The sequence below is a fragment of the Phalacrocorax aristotelis genome, chromosome 2 (genome assembly GCF_949628215.1).
Source record: "Phalacrocorax aristotelis chromosome 2, bGulAri2.1, whole genome shotgun sequence".
NCBI lineage: Eukaryota > Metazoa > Chordata > Aves > Suliformes > Phalacrocoracidae > Phalacrocorax > Phalacrocorax aristotelis.
The window spans coordinates 96,142,769-96,163,858 of NC_134277.1; the positions used below are offsets into that span (position 1 = coordinate 96,142,769).

Below are 21,090 nucleotides of genomic sequence, written 5' to 3' on the forward strand. Positions count from 1 at the left end.
TTTGCAATGGATGGTTATAGGCTCTTTCGTAAGGACAGGCAGGGTAGAAGAGGTGGAGGAGTCGCACTCTACATTAAGTAAAACCTTGAATATATCAAAGTCAGCTATGGTGATTGCAACTGCTCTATCGAATGCCTCTGGGCTCAAGCCAAAGGGGTCGTCTCCAAGCAGGACCCCACAGTGAGCATCTGCTACCGACCTCCTAACCATGATGACAATGCCAATGAAGAGATATTTGGGGCACTAAAGCAAGCTTCTGGCCAACAGAACCTGGTCCTGATGGGTGACATCAACTACCCAGACATCTGCTGGAAGAACAATACGGCAGCTCGCATGTCATTCACCAAGTTCCCAGAATGCGTAGAGGACTGCTTCCTCACACAAATGTTAGATGTGCCAACCAGGAATGAGGCACTGCTGGACTTGCTATTCACAAACTGAGAAAACCTGCTTTGTAATATCTCTGTTAGTGATAGCCTGGGCTGCAGTGATCACAGTATTGTGGAGTTCAGGATCCTGCTGAGCACACTGAAGGTCAGCTCTAAGACAAGGGTCCTGGATTTTAGAAGAGCAAACTTCAGTTCACTCAGGGCTCAGTTGGGGGAGGATTCCATGGGATGCTTCCATGGAAGATAAAGGAGCTAGCGAGTGCTGGGAGTTCATCAAGAACTCTCTACTGGAAGCACAAAACCAGTTTATCCCCTATAAAGGAAAGGGAAGTAAGTGGATTAAGAGGCCCCCTTGGCTCAACCATTACCTCCTGGGTCTAAACAAATCCAAAAGGGAAGCATACCAGAGATGGAGAAGTGGAGAATTATCTGTCAAGAGCTACAAGGGCATTGCCAGAGCATGCAGAGATGCAGTTAGAAAAGCAAAAACCCAACTCTAATTGAAACTGGCCGTAGATGTCAAAAATAACATGAAAGGTTTCTTCAGGTTTGTCAACCACAAGCAGAAAAAGAAGGGGTCCTGGTGGACAGGAAGCTCAACATGAGGGAACAGTGTGCTGCTGCGGCCAAGAAGGCCAACAGGGTGCTGGGTTGCATCAAAAAGGGCATCGCCAGCAGAGAGAAAGAAGTCATTATCCCACTCTACTCAGCGCTTGTCAGGCCACACCTGGAGTACTGTGTACAGTTCTCGTCCCTGCTGTACAAAAAGGATGTGGACAGGCTGGAAGGGGTCCAGAGAAGGGCCACCAAGGTGATCAAAGGACTGGGAAGCTGCCATATGAGGATAGGCTGGGAGAGCTGGGTTTGTTCAGCCTTGCGAAAAGGAGGCTCAGAGGGGATCTCATCACCATGTACCAGTACTTAAGGGGCAGCTACAAAGAAGATGGAGACTCCCTTTTTACATGGAGTCACATGGAGAGGACAAGGGGGAACGGACACAAGCTGCTCTTGGGGAGATTCCGATTGGACACCAGAGGGAAATTTTTCACACTGAGGACAGTCACCCATTGGAATAATCTCCCCAGGGAAGTGGTTGACTCGGCCATGTTGGGCACCTTCAAGAGTCGGCTGGACAGGGTGCTGGGCCATCTTGTCTAGACTGCGCTCTTCCCAGAAAGGTTGGACTATATGATCCCTGAGGTCCCTTCCAACCTGTGATTCTGTGTAATAGGATCTAGAGACAAAATGCAGATAAGGGCACGAGGACTTCAGGGCTACCTTCTCAAATGGAAATACAGAACATCGAAAAAGTCCAAACTGGCCAAAAGGAAAAGCTCAGATTGAATTTTCACTTTAAAAGTAGACAAGTTCTGAGTAAAAGAAAACTGAATTCCATAGAGCCCAGACATCTAATTAAGAGGCCAGGTAAGAATTTACACCCTTCAAACTGTGGTAGTATTTTAAGCCTTTGCTAGTCTTCAGTTCTAGGCATGCTTCATGTTTTACAGCCACTCAGAGCTGGGGTTTGAGGCATGCAGAAGTGCCCCAGGCCATGCAAGAGCTCTGTACAGGACAGGATGGCACAGGCAGGCTCTGCACTGCTCTGGACACTGTTGGGTGAGGCTTGCAATGATGGGTGACTCAAGAGAAGAAAGCACGATGCACTACTGAGAGTCAACCCAGTAAACACAAACATCTTCTATCCTTACAAATGATGCTAGAAAGACAAAGTGTTTTTCATCACAGAGGATGTACTGTGAACGTGGTGAAGGATGAATAGTTGGAATTACACAGGAGAACAGAAATGAAAAGGAAGATTAAAAAGACTTCTCATGATACGCTAAAGCAGAATCAGATTTATCCACGCTGGCTCTGTGACACACCTCTGATTCACATACTTAGCTAATACCTGACTTTCTAATCAAACCTGGGTATTTGTATGCATACATTAAGGGTAGACAAGTATATTTCCTGTTCTTAGAGTTCTCCTCTGATGATTCACAGTCCCATGAACTCTTCTAAATCTGCAAGAAAAATCTGGGCAGTGCTTCTGTCAGTGTCTGCTGGCCTGCGGAGCGCTGCAGCTCTGCTCCAGTTGGTATGGCTTACTCTTGCTCCTTTTTCTGCATGCGGACTGACAAGCATTGGTATCCCTGTTCTTGATATTCCAAACCAGCAAAATATCTTAGAAAATTCTCCAAAACACACACGTACAGAAACATTGCTCTGTTGTTATTCTAAGTAAACTAACTAATCAGGTCGCATAAAAGTGACAGGAAGATGTCTTCCAAAATGCATAGGATTTGAACTGTTTTTGTAAATTGGAGAAATTCAGACTGGGTGAAGGGTTTCAGCATTTCCCTATTAATATGCTAGTTATGAGAAACTAGGGTCTACTAGAAAACAGGTCTCCACAAGGAATTTTGAACAACCCACACAGACACCAGGCCAATTCATGGTTACTGTTAAAGGCCATTTTCCTTCCTCCTCTTACTCCCATACTACTTCAGCTTGGAATAATTCTGAGTATACAGTTGCTAGTCTTCACTTTTTACTCAACATGCTACATGGAAAATAAGATCCAGCCAGCATAAAGATTCTTAAAAAAACCAGCAACATTCAAAATTACTTTCCCTGACAAATAAGAAAAATGCAACTATTTGTTCACTGTAAAATCAATTTCTAGCTCACTTTCATTTGTCTGCCATAGTTTCACAGCAGTCTTCTATCAAGGTTATAATTAAAAAAAAAATTTGTTCATAACACTGAAAATTTAGCTGACTAAAGTGTTTTTCTAATTAAAATGGTCTTCTGAAATGCCACCTTTCAGCAATGATTAGGTCACAAAGCACCAGACGTTAATACTTTCAGAGGAAATGTCTTACTTGATCACAGCAATGATCACATAGCTCAGAAACAAACATCTCACAGTGACTAGGATCATATGCTTCAGAACATTAAGCAAGAAATCTTGTGGTAGATGGTAATGGAATAATTTGACCACAGTGGAAATGTAATACTTGTCAGACATACACCCTGATGTATGAAGACTTACATCAATTTTCAGGAAATATCTATTATTCCTACTAATTTAACTGCATTTTCTCACTAGAGGTGCCCAAATATCATCCAGGTTTTTGGATTCTCTGAGATCTTATACTCACTCACATAAGTGTCAGGGAATTCTATAGGTTAATGATGAATTGTATAGGAGTATGTCCTTTTATTGAATTAACACTGCTGCACTAAATTTCTAACAGATATTAAAGCCTCCACATCAGTCTCATAAGGTGGTGACAATTAGCTCTTTGATCTTGTCTCAGGCAGTGAAAAAAAACACATGGTCAACACAGCAGATATGAAAGGAGAAAGTAACCCTATGCCTGCAGGCGTAAGTTTAATGTAAACATCACAAGCACAATAATCAACAGTCTTTAACACCTTAGGCTGATTGGGAGTACACTGATTATTGCCAAGCAAATTAGAAGACATGAAACATGCCCTACGGTGAGGAACAGAACAACAACAAAAATAACATTAACAGAGATTATTACTGTACGAAGAAGACACAAAGTTGGCAGATACAAAAGAGAAGTAAATCCTTTTCCTCCAGCTGCTCCTTTCCCAATTTTCATTTGGGACGAAATGAATAGAATATCCTCTAGATCACACCAGGGTGCTATGAACCCAGCAAGCTATTGTCCTCACAGCCCAGAAGACAGCCCACCAGACTGAAACAAAACACCTCCAGGTATTCTAACATGACTCTGTACAGTGCAATCTTTACACCTTTTGCACCCCAGGGAACTTGTGGGGAAGTGGAGGAGATTCAATCAACCATTAACCAAGAACTCAAGCTGTCTATTGCTACAATTCTGTGGCTTTTGTACCATTATTAAATCACCCCCAATCTCAGAGCAAGGGGGACAAAGCAGAAAACTGGCATTTTAGCAGGTCACAATGGAAAATCCTCTCAGAGGTATGGCAGATGTTGCTGGCGTAAAAAGCAGCTGTCGTCCAGCTGCAGCTCTCCCCACCCAACACTGCCTTTCTTTGCTAACTTCAAGGCACCAGAACATGGCATCTCCTAGAGACCAAATCCCTTGGAGAGGCCCATGAATGGGTTTTGGCAGCAAATAAAAAAGATTGTTTCTCTGATTGTAGGGAAACACTCAAGACATCAGACAACATGACTACTCTAGTAAGAAAGCTCAAATCACCTGCTTACAGTACCCCCATGTACCTTAGATGTCTTATTTACCCCTGCCAGTCACCCAGTTAACCATGCATAGTTCTTACCTTGTAAACTCCTCATGAAGGTTGTTCGGTTCTGATGAGTAGTACTTAATTCGAAAATGCAACGTGTACGGAGGTCCAACTATATATGCAGAGATTTTAAATGGGGGGGAAACAAGTTTACACTAGTTGCAGTTCTGCTAAGGCACAACAGCCACCACCCCACAACTCAAGAAACCCAAAATGAAGTATGTTTTTCAAATTCTTCAAAGCAGCAAATATTTCATGTTTTTAAATGTAAAAATGCATGCAATAAAAGAAATTAGATGACTACCATACTTTATGAAACTCTAATAATTACATTAATCAAGCAACAGCCTATTTGGCAAACACGTTTTTTTTTCAAAGAGGTGTGTCCCGCAACACGCTGTGAATGACAGCAAGTTCCAGGTACACTGCCCGTTGCTGGGGTAGGGGGAGATGGAAGGGAAAGGGAGGGAGAAAAAGTGATGCTTCTTGTTACCAGACACAAACACAACTCCAAAAAACCCCACATCCAATAGATCAGCTTTCGATTGATACACGTGAATGAGAAAAGGTAAGATAAATAATGTGAAAAGTGCTGGAGAGGACCCTGGAAGGTACCCGTGAGCACAGAAAGCAAACAAATTCCGTGAAGGGGAGTTGCAAGAATGTTGTTTTCTAATGCCAGAAGGTGAATGCTAGGTCTGACTTTCTATGTAACACAGGTAATAAAATGTTACCAAGCCACCATGAAACTGTGACCAATGCATCCTTATCTGCCTAAGCCTCATCTTCCAGACCAACAACCTGCTGGTATATTAAATGCCGGAAAAATGATTTTTTCACACTTTTCTAAGGTATTCTGTAACACCACACCAACACAGCATATATGTGCCTATTAATGATCTGTTCTACTAAATTACATGCAGCCAAAACTCTAATAATTAGAGCTTTGACATTGTCTCCAATGGTAGCTCCTAGAACATGGGTTATAGTACCCTAGGCTGACAGTTAGGCACTGGTAAGGTCTGTGTCAGTGAGATAATGACTCTTACCTGCCCACTGCTGGGAAAAAAAGAGCAGTGAGCAACATCCATCATGAAAGAGGAACTCTTCTCAAAGCACCTGCTGAATGCAAGGTAAAGAAAAGCATCCTGTTGTGAAACAGACCTTTACAACGCTCACCAAATTGCTTCCCTCTTTGGTGTTCCTCATGGCAGGGCTTGGCCAATTTCTTTTTAAAACAGGCCCTTCACGGATTAAACACAGACAAAACAGTGCAACTAAACTGGTTGAAGGTGTTGCAGAATCGTTTATTTTCCACATTTTAAGACAGATCAAGAAACGGACAAAGCTATCACAGAAAGTGGACCTGCAAATCACTTAAGGTAAAGCAGTCTGATGTGATGAAAAGGTGAGAGAAAGCCAACCACCAAAACCTTACCCAGAGCAGCTACCTTTACCATCTATTCTAGCAGACCGACACCCACGCACCATGGGGTGAAAGCAAACTGTCCTAAAGGCCTTTGAAGAACTCCACCGTTTACAAAAATCATCTAGATATTTGGATACTTATCAGAAAGACAGCCAAAGCACCACTGAAGCAATCAAGACCCATCTCTGTAAGATCCTGCAGGGGGTCAGCAATTTCCTTGCAAAACGCTGTATTTTGATCTCACAGAAGCGATATTACCAGCTGGCCTATGGCTGTTGCCAACTGCAGTGTATTAACGAAACGTGTTAGTGCCGATGCTGTACTGTACCCAAGCCTGCAACCAGATTATTAGAGATCCAGTGGCAACTTGTCTGCCTTAGCCAATTTCCACAAAAAACTCAGTCACCAAACCCAACCCCTCCATGCAGAATTCCCTTCGATGAAACAGCAGGTATTTCTGCTAGTTTTATTTATAATACACAAAAAAAGAAGTTACTGGTTACACAATGAAATTTTTTGCAATCACTCTTTGGAAAAAACCTACAAAACCTCTTCTGGATCAGAAGCAGTAACAGAAACCGCGATCTGTGTCCAGGCAACCTGATTTCACAGATCAGACTGAAATTACCTGGCAACCTCCTCTGCCTCAGACAAACAGCACATGTTTAACGAGGGCTACTGAAGGCTGGTTTATTGCTTGTAAGTGCTCTTGCGTTTAGACATGATATAGCCAGCTAATTAGCCATTAAATTAAACCTATTTCCTAAGAAATATTTATTCCATTAAAGGCCATATTTAAACATTCACAATCACATTCAAATACTCCAAGTTCAAATTCTTAAGGAAGTAACAAAATAAACAGGCAGAGACATGGTACTTACTTTTTATTTGCTTCTTAATGAATTTTGAATGGTCCAACCAGTGCTACAAAAAGAAAATCCATATTTAAAAGCAGTTCCATTTCAATATTTTGTTAACACAATAGGCTAATTACAGTAAAATTTAACAGATAAAAATATCTTAAAAGGAAATATTGCCATATTTATTTGCTAAACTTCTACACTTTTGCAAAAGTGTTTATTTGCACATTTACCAACTCACCTTCTTTCATGGTGGAAAACTTGACTTATAAATGTATGTGTACTGCCAGGGAAGTTTCACTCTTCCAGGAAGGAAACCTCAAAACCCGAAGGCACAAAGCAGTGGTGTGTGAGGAAAATACCCTTTTGTCCCCAGGTTTAACTGTTGCCCAAGTGCCCCTGAGGACAGAGGCCAGACCCCTGGGTTTCATTCTTCTTTCAACTCCCCTGTTTAATGGAGACCCTCCTGACCCTGTACTGTCCTGCCTTCCACTGCTCCATAGCCAAGTTTTTTCAAGATAAGGATGAAGACCTAACTTCCACTAAAAGCATTTGGGTAACACTGATGCATAGCCCTCTCTCCTTTTTAAACTAACGGCAAAAGATCTTGAGGAGATGCAACTATGAGGACAAAAAACCACATGCTTCCCAGCAAAGTTTATGCATTCTCTCATCAGTCCAAGTTGCATCTACAGAACAGTAGCAATAAACACTCTCTGGTGTAAATTTAGCTTAAATCTTTGACTGCCTCTGTGCAATGTCCTACACAAGGCTGCAATCTGATCTGAAGCAAGCCCATGTAAATGCTCCTGTCACACAAAGGAATAAAACAGTATTTGGACTTCCTTGAAATAAATGTTCTTCTATCTTCATGTATGTATTTATTTTAAAATAATAAACTAGGGACTATGGAACAAAATCTTAGGAGAAAAAACCTCTTCCTTCCTCCCCCCCCATTAAAGCATTCATGCTTTCAGAAAAAGGAGGAACACTGAATGACTACTTATCATTCCACTAACATCACGTTACCATGGCTAAATAAATGCGAAAATTTATTTTTTGAATAGCGATACCGGTATTTATTTACTAAGTATGTCCTAAGCCAAAACAAAAATTTGTCACAGGCACAGACGGGTATCGATCGAAAGTCTGACAACTTACAACCCTTGAGGTAAATAAATCTCACAAAAAAAGGGAGAGAGAGAGAAAGAGAAGTGGAACAATTATTCTGAAGGTACTTTTATTTGCATGAGACTTGCTAGACTCCCTTAGGTGAGGCTGCCAAGGAATCCATCCTTACAATCTGAGAAATCTCTACCAGAGTGGAAATAAAACATTACAGCAGCTCACACAAATACATTCCTTGGACTTGCAAGTAATTTATCCTGTCTCTACTTTGCTCTCTTATGAAGAATTACCCCAGAAACCACTGTAATTCACAGGAGCTTTGTGAAATTTCAGGTTTTTAAATAAGAAAAAAAAAATCAACATCGAAACTTTGGGGTTTTTACTGAAATTATGCAAGTCTCTTACTTTCACACCTCCAGGGCAGATTAGTTTTTTACGATTCAAATATCTAGCTACAAAAATGTCTTTCTCCTCAATATTTATTTTAGCTAAAGATAAACTACTCACAAATATACTGATTCCATTAAAAGATAAGCTTAGCTTCATGTTAAATAAAACCAAACATGAATCACATCTGTACTACAGGCAAAAATCTTCCAGTAACTTTTCATCTGTGGTCATGCTCATACCATGTTCAGAAACAAGTACCACACACCTTGAACTACAATAATTCCAAGGGAAATAACAGCTGATAGGCCCAACCTTGGAACGTGGTGTTCTAGGTGTATTAAAACTCAAATAACAGCAAGTTTCAAACTGATTATTCACAATTGTAAATAACTCAAAGAAGGTTTAAAGATAACTAACAAGACTCTAGGAACTACTTCCGCAGACGGTTAAATGAGAATAAAGCCTAGACAGAAAACTATCATTCATTCTCCAGGAGATAAAACACAGCAAGCATTAAACTCATCTCTCTTCAGAAGCAAGAATGAGCTGCCATTTCACCCCCACCCCACATTGCACATCATGGCTGTGTGCGGTGTGGCCACCACACAGATCACAAAATAAAAATACAGGTGTAGGACATGGACTGGCTGTGTTATCGGCCCAGAGCTCCCAGGCCTGGCAGTCTTCATGCAGGTTTGTGAACCAACACCAATCTAAAAGTCAGATATTCTCTGCAACTTCTGTGAAAATCAGGCCGAATTTCAACAGGACTTCTTCACACTGGAAATCACACCAGCTTTCCAGATGTCCTTCTGAGCTCAAAAAATTTTGCCATCCCCTTCCTCTCTTTCACTTAAACTGTTGAGACAGTTATGTAAGCTGAACACAGTATGTGTATCAAGAAAAGCTAGTCTTGTCTTGTGGGGCAGTGAAGGCTACAAGTGACAGCTCTGAAGTCTTGAACACTTTGAAGGTGTAGAAAGTGATGCCAAAAACACTTGTCAATGAACCAGAGGACAGACTCCAAAAATTGAGTTGGAGATTTCACAGCATTCTAGCTAAAGCCAAAAAAAGGTTTGAGCTTGGCTACATACTGCTTGCTGACTCAAGAACAGGAAAGTGAAAGCAATGAATTTAAGTCTTGCTAGGAAGCCGAATAAAAGCAGAGGGGACTTGTGAGCTATGACTGTAGCTCTGCCTATCTTGTGCTCTGGCTAAACAACTGTACATCATTTTAGGATCCCAGCTCATCAAAGAAACTTAACTATGGATCTCTCAGTGTAGGACAAAGGCTGACTACAGTAATTTCAACTACAAAATGCCACATTCCTCATATCCAGTCTGAACTCAGAAGGATCAGCGCAGAACAAGGAGGAGGAAAGGGTTATGACTGTGTTATGATAAGAAGATAGTATCTAAGCTACTTTGCCCACAGTAAGGGGAAAAAAAACCCCAAACCTGGTCACACTGCAGTTAATCAAGATTCTGTGACTGCTTTAGAATAGAACAGAATAAATAGTTCAGCTGGAAGGGACCTACAATGATCATCTGTCTACCAACCGCCCGTCCACATTATCAAGGGCATTGTCAAATGCCTCTTAAACACTGGCAGGCTTGGGTTCACCTCTCTAGGAAGCCTGTTCCAGTGTTTGATCACCCTCTCACTAAAGAAATGCTTTGTAATGTCCAGTCTGAACTTCCCCTGGCGCAGCTCTGAATCATTCCCACATGTCCCATCACTGAATCCCAGGGAGAAGAGACCAGCACTGCCTTCTCCACTTCCCCTCCTCAGGAAGCTGTAGAGAGCAATGATGTTGCTCCTTTAATCCTGTCAGGCAAACTGGAAGTTCAAAACCTGGATTAACTTCCATTTATTCCTGTTTAACCCCAGTACAATTTCTTTGCTTTGCCAAATGAATAACGTTTCCTATGGTATTAACTGACATAAAACCGTAGTCACTAGCTGGGATTCATGTGTTGAAAACTCACACCTATCAATTCCACATGAAAGAAACACCATTTTAAAAACAGACTTCTTAAAATTCTGGAAACACAAATCTATCTTCGCATGCTCTCCTGTTGTTCACTCACATTAACTGAAGAAGACAAATATAAGTACCTCAACACTTTGGAAGTGATAGTAACCAATATTTTCTCAAACTAGTCACGCAGCAAGGGAAAGACGTATTTGTGTCATGATAAAGCAGATGAACTATAGCTACTGGAGCCGTCTATGTAAGGACCCCAGTGACTGCCGAATGAAGACTGAAGAGGGATTACCACAAGTTGATACAAACCCATCACACACCTGAGCCCTGCAAATTCCACCACCTCTCTACTTGCTATGTAAAAGAATGAAAAATCCTAGTCTTGATCTATACAGCCCTCAAAGGTGACCTGAAAAAAAAAAATTGCGTTTGAGCCTTTCTGGTTGCCTTGCTTTGCTAGTTTTAAATGCATGAAGAATGTCTTCAATAGACTGTTTTCCCTTATGCTTTTTTATATACTTAAGTAATATAAGTTACTCTCTCAGTAAGAGAAAGCCCATTCTTACTGGAAGTTTTATTTGCTTTCTGAAAAATGCTGCTTACATGCTTTCAAGCCTTACCTGGAGGTACAGGAGGGGAAACCATGATAAATGCTCAGATTCAGAAAAGAAGACGTGCTAAACAAAAGCTGGCACCTTTAAAACCAAAAGCCAATTATCACTTCAACTGTCTTGCTGTCTGATTTCTCAGGTACCTGAATTGCAGAATCACAGAATGGTAGGGGTTGGAAGGGACCTCTGGAGATCATCTTGTCCAACCCCCCTGCTTGAGCAGGCACACCCAGAGCAGGGGGCACAGGAACGCAGCCAGGCGGGTTTTGAATGTCTCCAGGGAAGGAGACTCCACAGCCTCCCTGGGCAGCCTGTTCCACTGCTCTGGCACCCTCACAGGAATGAAGTTTCTTCTCATATTCAGTTGGAACTTCCTGTGTTCCAACTTGTGCCCATTGCCCCTTGTCCTGTCATTGGGCACTATTGAAAAGAGTCCAGTTCCATCGTCTTGACACCCACCCTTTAGATATTTATAGGTATTGATGAGATCCCCCCTCAGTCTTCTCTTCTCCAGGCTGAACAGACCCAAGTCTCTCAGCCTTTCCTCATAAGGGAGATGCTCCAGCCCCCTGATCATCTGGGTAGCTCTCCACTGGACTTGCTCGAGCAGTTCCCTGTCCTTCTTAATCTGGGGGACCCAAAACTGGACACAGCACTCCAAATGTGGTCTCACTAAGGCAGAGTAGAGGGGGAGGATAACCTCTTTTGATCTGCTGGCCACACTGCTTTTAATGCATCCCAGGAAACCATTGGCCTTCTTGGCCACCAGCACGGCCAGGTCCTCCTCAACAGAGCCGCGAACAGAATCCTACCAAACTGTCTGCCATTAGCCACATGGCCACCTACGGCAGAGAGGATAAAAACGTATGTAACACATGGGAGAAAGGAACCACTGGAAGCAAGTCAATAAAAACCCTACCCACCAAAACACAGTTTGGGGACTTCCCTACATGTTTAACGTTAAAAAGTAACAAAGGAGAAAAAACCCTTTCCTCTTTTCTTCTGAAGGTTACCTTTTAAATATTATTACAGTAGTAACAGAAACCAAATGAGAATTGGGGTCACATAGAAACTCTGGCACTACACAAGCATATACTTAGAAACGGTATAAGCTCCCAAGAGTTCACAGCTTAAAACCATGAGAAGATTGTTCTTTACACTCATATAAGTCTCTTTGATCCATCCTAGAAAGTTATGTTCTTCTTGAAAATGTAGATGCAGAGAAAAACTGCTTTTAGATAAATTGTTCAGATAGAACTCAAGATTTAATGAACACAAAGGGTGGTACTAGTTAGTATTTTCAATAGGAAGCAGGGTGATGGGACACAGTGCACCTCCATAGGGTTACTAATGACTCTGAACTGCAGAGAGGGAGAGAGCTGAGACACCAAAAGGCATTCCTGTACTGGCTGGAGAAATTATTTAAATAAGGATTCTGCGAGATCAATATGGACAATTACAGCACTCCCAAATTACAAGCTGAGCCCCAATGGAGAGGGGAGGAGAGTGCCTGGCTTCTATTGGGCTGCTGTGACAGGTGGAGACTCTCAGGTCCTTGGGGCCTGGAGGTGGGGGTTTTTCGTTCTGAGGACAAGAAGCCTAACCAAGAGGTGACTGAAGATTAAGCCAGATCCTCTGCAGCAGTGCACGATAAATAACAACAGATAAAGCAAAGAAGTTAGAGACTTTGTGTGGTGGGTTGACCTTGGCTGGCCACCAGGAGCCCACCAAGCCACCCCATCACGCCCATCCTCAGCTGGACAGCGGGAGTAAATACTGTGACAGGCTCGTAGATTAAGATAAGGCCAGGGATACCACTCAGCAATTACCGTCACAGGCAAAACAGACTCAACTTGGGGAAATTAATTTAACTTATTAACAATCAAATTGGAGTAGAATAATGAGAAATAAGAACAAATCTTAAAACACCTCCCCCCACTTCTCCCTTCTTCCCAGCCTCAACTTCACTGCCGATTTCTCTACCTCCTCCCCTGCGGCAGTGCAGCGGGACAGGGAATGGGGATTGTGGTCAGTGTATCACACAATGTCTCTGCCGCTCCGTCCTCTTCACATTCTTCCCCTACTCCAGCATAGGGTCACTCCCATGGGAGACAGTCCTCCACAAACTTCTCCAACATGAATCCTTCCCACAGGCTGCAGTTCTTCAGAAACTGCTCCAGCGTGGGTCCATTCCACGGGGTGCAGCCCTTCAAGAACAGACTGTTCCACTGTGGGTCCTCCACCGGGTCATAAGTCCTGCCAGCAAACCTGCTCCAGCGTGGGCTCCTCTCTCCATGGGGCCACAGGTCCTGCCAGGAGCCTGCTCCAGTGCAGTCTTCCCATGGGGTCACAGCCTCCGTCAGGTATCCGCCTGCTCTGGCGTGGGGTCCTCCACGGGCATCAGGTGGATAGGTGCTCCACTGTGGACCTCCATGGGCTACAGGGGAACAACCCTAGTCACCACCGGCTGCAGGGAATCTCTGCTCTAGTGCCTGGAGCACCTCCCACCCCTCCCTTCTTCACTGTCCTTGGTGTCTGCAGAGTTGTTGCTCTCACATATTCTCACTCCTTTCTCTAAGTTGCTGTTGCGCAGCAGTTTTTACCTCTTCTTAAATATGTTACCACAGAGGCACTACCAACAATGCTGATGGGCTCAGCTTTAGCCAGCAGTGGGTCTGTCTTGCAGCCAGCTAGAACTGGCTCTGTCTAACATGGGGACAGATTCTGTCATCTTCTATCAGAAGCAGCCCCTACAGCCCACTGCTACCAAAACCTTACCAAGCAAACCCAATACATTTGGAGAAGCAGTTCTGCCAGGAAAAGTGCTGGATTTCACCCTTAAAAGTATCTTCTAGCTGATTCATTGGGAGTCCTTTTCAGGAATGGGCAATAAACAGCAACAAAACCCCCAAACAGTAAACCAGCAAAAAAAAAAACCACTCAGTAAAAATGCTTTCCTCTCTTATTTAGCCCTTTGGTGACTGCATCTGGACTCCAGTCTCCCCTCCTGGTCTCCCCAGCCCAGGAAAGGCACTGGTAAGTGTTGTGTGGGCCCAGCGCAGGGTCTTTGGGATGGTGAGGGACTGGGGCACATGAGGCCAGGCTGAGGGAGCTGCCTCTGGTCTGTATCGAGATTGAAGGATCAGGGGTGAAACTGACTGGTGACTTCAGCTGCCTGCTGGGAGGCTGTAGAGAAGATGAAGACTAACTCTTCTGAGAGGTGCTCCCTGGTGGAAGGATGAGTGGCACCAGACCCAGGAGAAATCCCAGCTAGACAAAAAGAAAAGATTGTCACCATAAGGCTGCTCAGAAAAAGCACAGGCGCCCAGAGGGACTGGGGAGCTGCTGGCCTTGAGGATAGGCAAACACAACTGAACAAAGCCCTGAGAAAACAGATCCAACTGGGGCTGCTTTGAGCAGGAGCTTGTGCACCCCCTTCAACAGACAAGTTTTGGAGAAATCTTTCAGGATGCTTGCTGCTCTACAATCTCACCTACCTGACTTGGTGGGGGGGGAAGGAAGAAAAAAAAAAAGGAATGCACCTTCTGCTCATAGCGTATTTACATCACAAGACCAAGCTGGGATTAAGGAGGTGAACAGTTTGTGTTTTCACTCAGATGAGACCTACTTTTCCTAAAATACTGGCAGGATCTTACAACTAAGATTGTTAGTTATAGAACTAACTACAGCAGTAGAAACAAAAGTTTCAGGCTCAGTGGCTCAATCTTCTTTTAGACCCTCCTCAGATACTGCTGCCACCATCTTGTTGAATGGAGTCCAGGCACGGTAATGTAGTGCCATGTCAGCACTGCTGGAGGCGTCAGGGGCAACCTGATCAAAGTGCAGTTATATCGGCTTTCTAAGTTGGCTCTGCTCTGAACAAGGCACTGGACTAGCTGACTGCCACCAGCCCCTTTCAACCGACATTATTCTGTGTGTTAGCAGTTGTACAGGAATGAAACCAGCAGTTTGCACACCAGGTTCTCTCCTGCCCTGTGAAGGAAGGCAGCTACCTCCCACAAGTTAGAAGCAGTGGGATGGTGCAAGCCATGCTGTCCAGTGGCAGAAGGGCAGATGGAACTCTGGTAAGAAAGCTCTGGGTTGGGATCTTGGGAAGTACAAGGCTATAGATGCTATATATGCTAACTCCTGAGCCCTGAGGACACCAACAGGCCTTAATGGCTCTACCAGCCCTATCTGGGACCTCCAATCACACATCCTGTGGTGTTCATTAAAGCCTTGCCTGTCCCAGCCTGAGTTTGCACAGAGCCATCTGAGAAGCATCCTGATACGTGATGTGGTTTATCTGCAGTCCAGATAAACTACACATGAATAATGGAGAGCTATATGAACATCCTTCAAGACCATTATCCCAGAGCACACAACAGGAGGTGGAGGGTGGTCCCTGTGGCCCAGGGCCAGCCTTTCTCTCAGGCAAGCAACACTGCAGGTGGGAGCAAGCCACAGGAAAGGGGCCTTTAGCCCCCACCATCCTCCTCTTTCTCCCACATTTGGGCATCTTTCAGGCCACAGGCCCCCCACGCCCAAACCCCCCATATTTGGCCACACACATCGGCCACCATCACAATCAACATCACAACAGCCTCCTGCTGCGACCAGCCACCTCACTGTTGCTTGGGACCTATAAAAACAGGGCCCCCTGCAGCTGGCCCACAGTTTGCCGAGCTTTCAGGCCCTTGGAGGTCAAGCATGCTTGGAAGGAAGACGAGCCAGAGCAGCAAGGTGGAGGGCTGCCCACCTTTACGTGGGATGCCACAGAGCCACTTCCCACAACCACAGAGGAGGAAGGCTTCTCCCAGGAATGTGAAGCAGGGGAGGAACACCACCACCCGTCATGGCATGAGCACAATCAACCTTGCTTCTGGGATCAATTGCACGCACTGCATGGCTCTAGGCCCATCAGGGAAAAGCGTGGAGCCCAGACGTGTCAAACCACTGAAGAACAAAGTGCAGCCCATGGGTGTCAGTCCACCAAGGCATGGTGTGTGGCCAATGGCTGTCAGTCTGCTAGACAACAGCATGAAGTCCATGGAGGTGGATCCACCTCAAGACCAGCCCATAGGTGTCAGTCCACCAAGACATGGCGTGTGGCCAATGGCTGTCAATCTGCTATACAACAGCATGGAGCCCATGGAGGTGGATCCACCTCAAGACCAAGAAGAACCAATGGAAGTAGGTCTACCTGCCACAGGGATGACCTAGCACTACACTAGGTTCTCACCGGCTCTTTCTGTGAGATCGCAACACCGGCATCACAGGAGTGCTGGACTGGCTCCTTTTCAGCAGCCTAGACTCCACACCCAACATTAGCTGGGAGAAGACAAACTCTATGGACATCTTGCAGGCTCACCTGAAACATATCCCACCAATAAACAGTTCTTTTGTTGATTGTCAGGGGTTGCGTGGGCCCTCCTTTCTCATCTCATCCCCCCCACCCCTTGTGAATAGATGCCATCTCCTCTGCACCGAGACTCAAGGGAGAGGAGAGGGCCTGGCTTCCATCGAGCTGCTGCCTTGCCCAGATGGGAAGGGACATCCCCGTCAGCTGTTCTGTGTTTACACCCCACGCCCCCTGCTCCCACCTCCCAGTCAGGCTGGTAACCTAGTGAACTGACAAGGAGTTTATTTCTCTACAGCATTTTTTTAAAAAAAAATCTGACGACTACTTTTAAGTTTCCATAAATGGCAAAGGCACACAAGACTTCTCCATAGGATTATGTTCTCTATGGAGAAATCTGTACTTGCACTGAAAGAAAGCTTTTGCGGTCCACTAGCAGATGGCATAGCGGCATTAATAATGATCTTAGAAGTGCAGGTAAATAATATGACATGAGCTGAAAACAGTGTCTCTCACATTCCTAGAGTACAGAAGTTCCCAAATACGCTACTAACATCTGGCTGGTACCATGAATAGAGGCAGCTTCCCTCTGAATTAAATCCAAAAATGCTGTAACAGCCACTCGTACTAATAGTTTTACAGATGTAAGCTAAGAAACATATTTAAACACAAGCAGTATTTGGAAGAAAAATGTTTTCTGTTCCTGTGATGCAAGAAAAATACTAGCAGTATGCCTGCAATTTTCAATCTTTCATTAAGCAAGCTCCTAAAAATGTTCCATTAGAGATGAAGACTCTTGTATAGTAAATTCAAAGCTGCTGACAGTAGCTTTGTTTTTTCCTTAGTTCACTTTTGTGAAGCCCTTACAAACAGTCCATGGTATCTTATGTTCTGCAATTCCAGGTTGAAAAAGTTCTCTAGTATGTAACCATCAGAAAGGAGCTAAAAAATAACCATTACATATATCTCAAAGGCAACAGAGATGCCTATATTTCATGACTGTTTAGAGCACAAAAAACCTGAGGAACAGATTAGTCCCTATTCCAAGGGTCTCGTTTTTCATTCACAGGTGTTGAGGCCTAGATGCAGTGTGTTTTCTTTTTGCTTTTCTAGAGGAAGTAAGCAGTCAGGAAAAGAACCCTACCTGGCCCCAGGAAAAGCACAGGATGACATCAAATTAAAATGCTCGAGGCCTACTAAATAGCCATTTGAGGGAACCACAAAAAACACAAGCAAGTCACACATGGAATTACCACAACGTCAGAAATAATCTGAAAGCAGGAGAAAATTTTGCAATGCAATGTTTTGCATGAATATTCATGAAATCAGTTCTTACCACCTCTAGTATGCGATCAGCCTCTGGGTAAATGTGTAAAAGAATGTGGCCAGGGGTACCTCTTATCACAGTTTCAATGCAGAACATCTCCTGTAATCTCTGGTCTTGTCAAAGCACTGTGTTTTGTTTTGTTTTTAAATAAACTGACACATTCATTCAAGAAGTCTGATGTTCAGCATCCAGATTCCACCACTACATGATGTAAGCAACCTCTTAAATGCAGTTACTAGTTTCATCTGGCTCTTACAAAAATCTCATTGTATGCAGTTCCACATGTCTTCCTTTTGCAATCAAGGACTCCTACAAATACTACTGTAAGTTATAAAATGTCCACGACTGTTGTAAATGTTGTTCTATGAACAAGCAATGCTAGGTGCTCAGCTGTCCTGTGCCACCTCTGCAATTCACCCTGCCTCCCTAGAGACACCATGACCACTGTTACCAGAAGACAAAGAAGTTCTTTGTTCACCTCCACCGCTGGACTGACTCAGTTCCAGCTTGCACTCCAGTGCTAGCTCCAGTGCAACTCCACTTGTTCCCCTTTTCATGAAAAGACCCTCAAACGCTTCAGCTATTCTTATCTCCTGCCCTTCCAGCGCTCTTGATAAGACCAGCAACCTGATTAATTTTAAATGAAGGAGGAGTACTCTTCAACTGTACCTTCTAAATGTATCAATCGAACATCCCATCCATGCTGAGGCTTGCCATCTACTATTCTTCTGTCGCAAACACTGCTGTTCTTCAGAAGAATCCACTTAATCTTTACCAGACACACTTTGCTGACCCTTACATGCTTTCGTGAAACCACTCAAGTGCATGGATCTTTTTCCAATGACCAAGTGTAGTATCATCTCATCTTTGCCATAGCATAAGTATGTTCAGTCACTGTTTTTTGTGGGCTCCAGTTTTATGATCCCCATGCCTTCATTTCTTCCTCCCCCTGCCTTACTTTTGTTTCTAACCTTTAGTACTTGAAGCAGTATGAATGTTCTATGACATCCAATCTGTGAGAGAACTAAACCTCAACCATAAAAGTAATTTTTTGGCTAACTAACTACTGTACAGAGCAGAGCAAAAGCTAGTATAAGGCTTTTAAGTGAAATGTGCTCAAGAACAGCCATTTGTGTTTCCATGTGCACTGGAATTTTCCTGAGTGCAAGCTCTGCAAGTGGAATTGCAACGCTTCACAGATCCAGGCTTTGGTAAGGCTCCGAGAGCAACATACCCCAATGTACTTACTGACCTTCAGAGAAGGTTTGCCCCCTATAGCACCCTCAGCAGTGACCATGAATTAAAACACAGTTTTGGCTACCACAAACTGGTAAATAAAATTTTACTTGCAAAAAAAAGTCTAATTGTCTTTTGTCATTTATTTTAACTTAATTAAGGCTAACAGATGAACAGAAGCAACTGGAGTCTATTTTTTTCCAGAATGGCCCCACTTAAGATGACAGCAAAAAGGTGTCAGTAGCACTGCTTAAGACTTCAGTTCATCAGTAACAGAAATACACCTGTGTTTTCTTAAACTAAAATTGATCATAAGGACACTTAATGAGACAAATGGCTAGGACAGCATACACTGAACTCAAAAGTAAAAAGATCTCAGTGACACCAAAAGCAGCAGGATTACACGCCTTCGTTCCCCTAGGGTCACAGAGCCACAGTTATTTGCAACTGCAACAAAGAGGTTCTGTTTAATTAAAAAATATTTATTTCAAACATATTTATGGCATATGATTTCAGTTGGTTTTAATACCACAGAAAGACTAGAAGGATTTTTTAAAACAAACTAGTTTTAGCCAGAATAAAATTTTGCCTCCTACAGTTAAAAACAACACGAAAATTTATTTGCGGAAACTCCTTCCCGCTTTGCCAAGTTCCCAAGATTTGCCCTTTGATCTTGATTTTGCAGAACATTTATCTTGTTTTCAGAATATACTTGCTAATTTTTAGTCCAATTAATTGGTAAGTTGCTTAAATAAACCACTAGCTTTTAATGAAAGAAAACTGTGATCTCCTAACAGGAAAAGGCTGCTACACAGCTCTTGCACCCACCCATTTCATACTCCTGAAAGTACATTTAGGGTCATACCTTGTATGGATTACTTTAAGGCATTTTTTTCATGGCTCTTTGCAGAAACTGAACATAAAATTAATATCACATGCATTTCAAATCCTGTCATGGCAATGTTTTAATTATCACCATGAATATGGGGACTGAAAGATAGAACTGAAAAAGAAAAATCCCAATTACAGTATTATTTCTGCACACAAAGCAGTACATTGGAATGCAACATAACCAAGCCGTGGCGTTCATGAAAGCCTTGCCTATCCCAGCCTGAGTCTGCACAGAGCCATCTCAGAAGCACTGTGGTGTGACATGGTTTATCTGTAGTTGAGATAGACTACACCTGAATAATGGAGAGCTATATGGATATCCTTCAAGACTATTATACTATTTTAATTCATATACATGTGATAACCTACTTCAGTCCAAGGATTATTTTGCTTCACAGACCTGAGGTGACTGAAGCGGAACTTATACTTGCATGTGAACACAGATAATTGCTACCAAACAATAGCGCATACAAGATTAATCCCTTTCTCTTCTCAGCAGTGAAACTTCATATCCCAGAGAGGGGGGGAATAATAAAAAGTACACCAAAAAATTACATTAAAAACTTTCCGAGTAGCATAAATGTCATTAGATTTATTATACAAACAATGAAAGCTGATGCCACTCCAGATCAATTCTAGCAGTAAAAAGCAAGTTACCTTTGATTTTGAAGCCTGTACCCAAACACTGGAAAAATAAACTGAAAGAACTTGTAACAAACAGGCAACAAACCCACCTAAATCTGTAGAAGATAACTATGGAAACCACTTCAGCTTATGCTCTGACCATGCACAAAACCAAAAGAAAACAGCAAAAACTGTTTGCTGTCCTGGATAGACTGGAGACCTGACTTCTCTACACTTAGAAGAGAGGTGGAGAAGCATCACTGAGAGACAGTATCACAACCACCTGCCTACAGGTGCATCTCAAGTCTGTGCCAGGGAAATGGTCTCCAGCCCTCCTGGAAACAGCAAGTGCTACTAGAAGACTAGAAACCGGAGATGGCCTGGGAATTCTTAAGTGTTTTGGAGTCTCCCACCAAGTGTTCATAAACTGCAATACAGCCTTGGACAGCCACAGCTGGAAGCAGTAATTCACTGGGTGTTCTGTATCGCTGTGGAGTCAGCCACGTTGTCTTCATCCAGTTACTGAACTGGCATTCATATCACTGCCACTATCAGTAAGCACTACAGGATATTGTTACCTGTACAGCTCTTG

The 21,090-nt window shown here is 43.3% G+C and overlaps 1 protein-coding gene across 6 annotated transcripts in view; it reads right to left on the minus strand.

The window, feature by feature from the left end:
* The window catches only part of EPB41L4B (erythrocyte membrane protein band 4.1 like 4B), a 190,292-nt gene that overhangs the window by 105,320 nt on the left and 63,882 nt on the right, over window positions 1-21,090 (minus strand). For all 6 annotated transcript variants that reach the window (XM_075084416.1, XM_075084414.1, XM_075084413.1 and 3 more), the window contains 2 exons: window positions 6,966-7,008; window positions 4,689-4,767 (listed from right to left, as the gene is read on the minus strand). In XM_075084416.1, coding sequence (XP_074940517.1) covers window positions 4,689-4,767; window positions 6,966-7,008 — 122 coding nt within the window. The remainder of the gene's footprint in view (window positions 1-4,688; window positions 4,768-6,965; window positions 7,009-21,090) is intronic.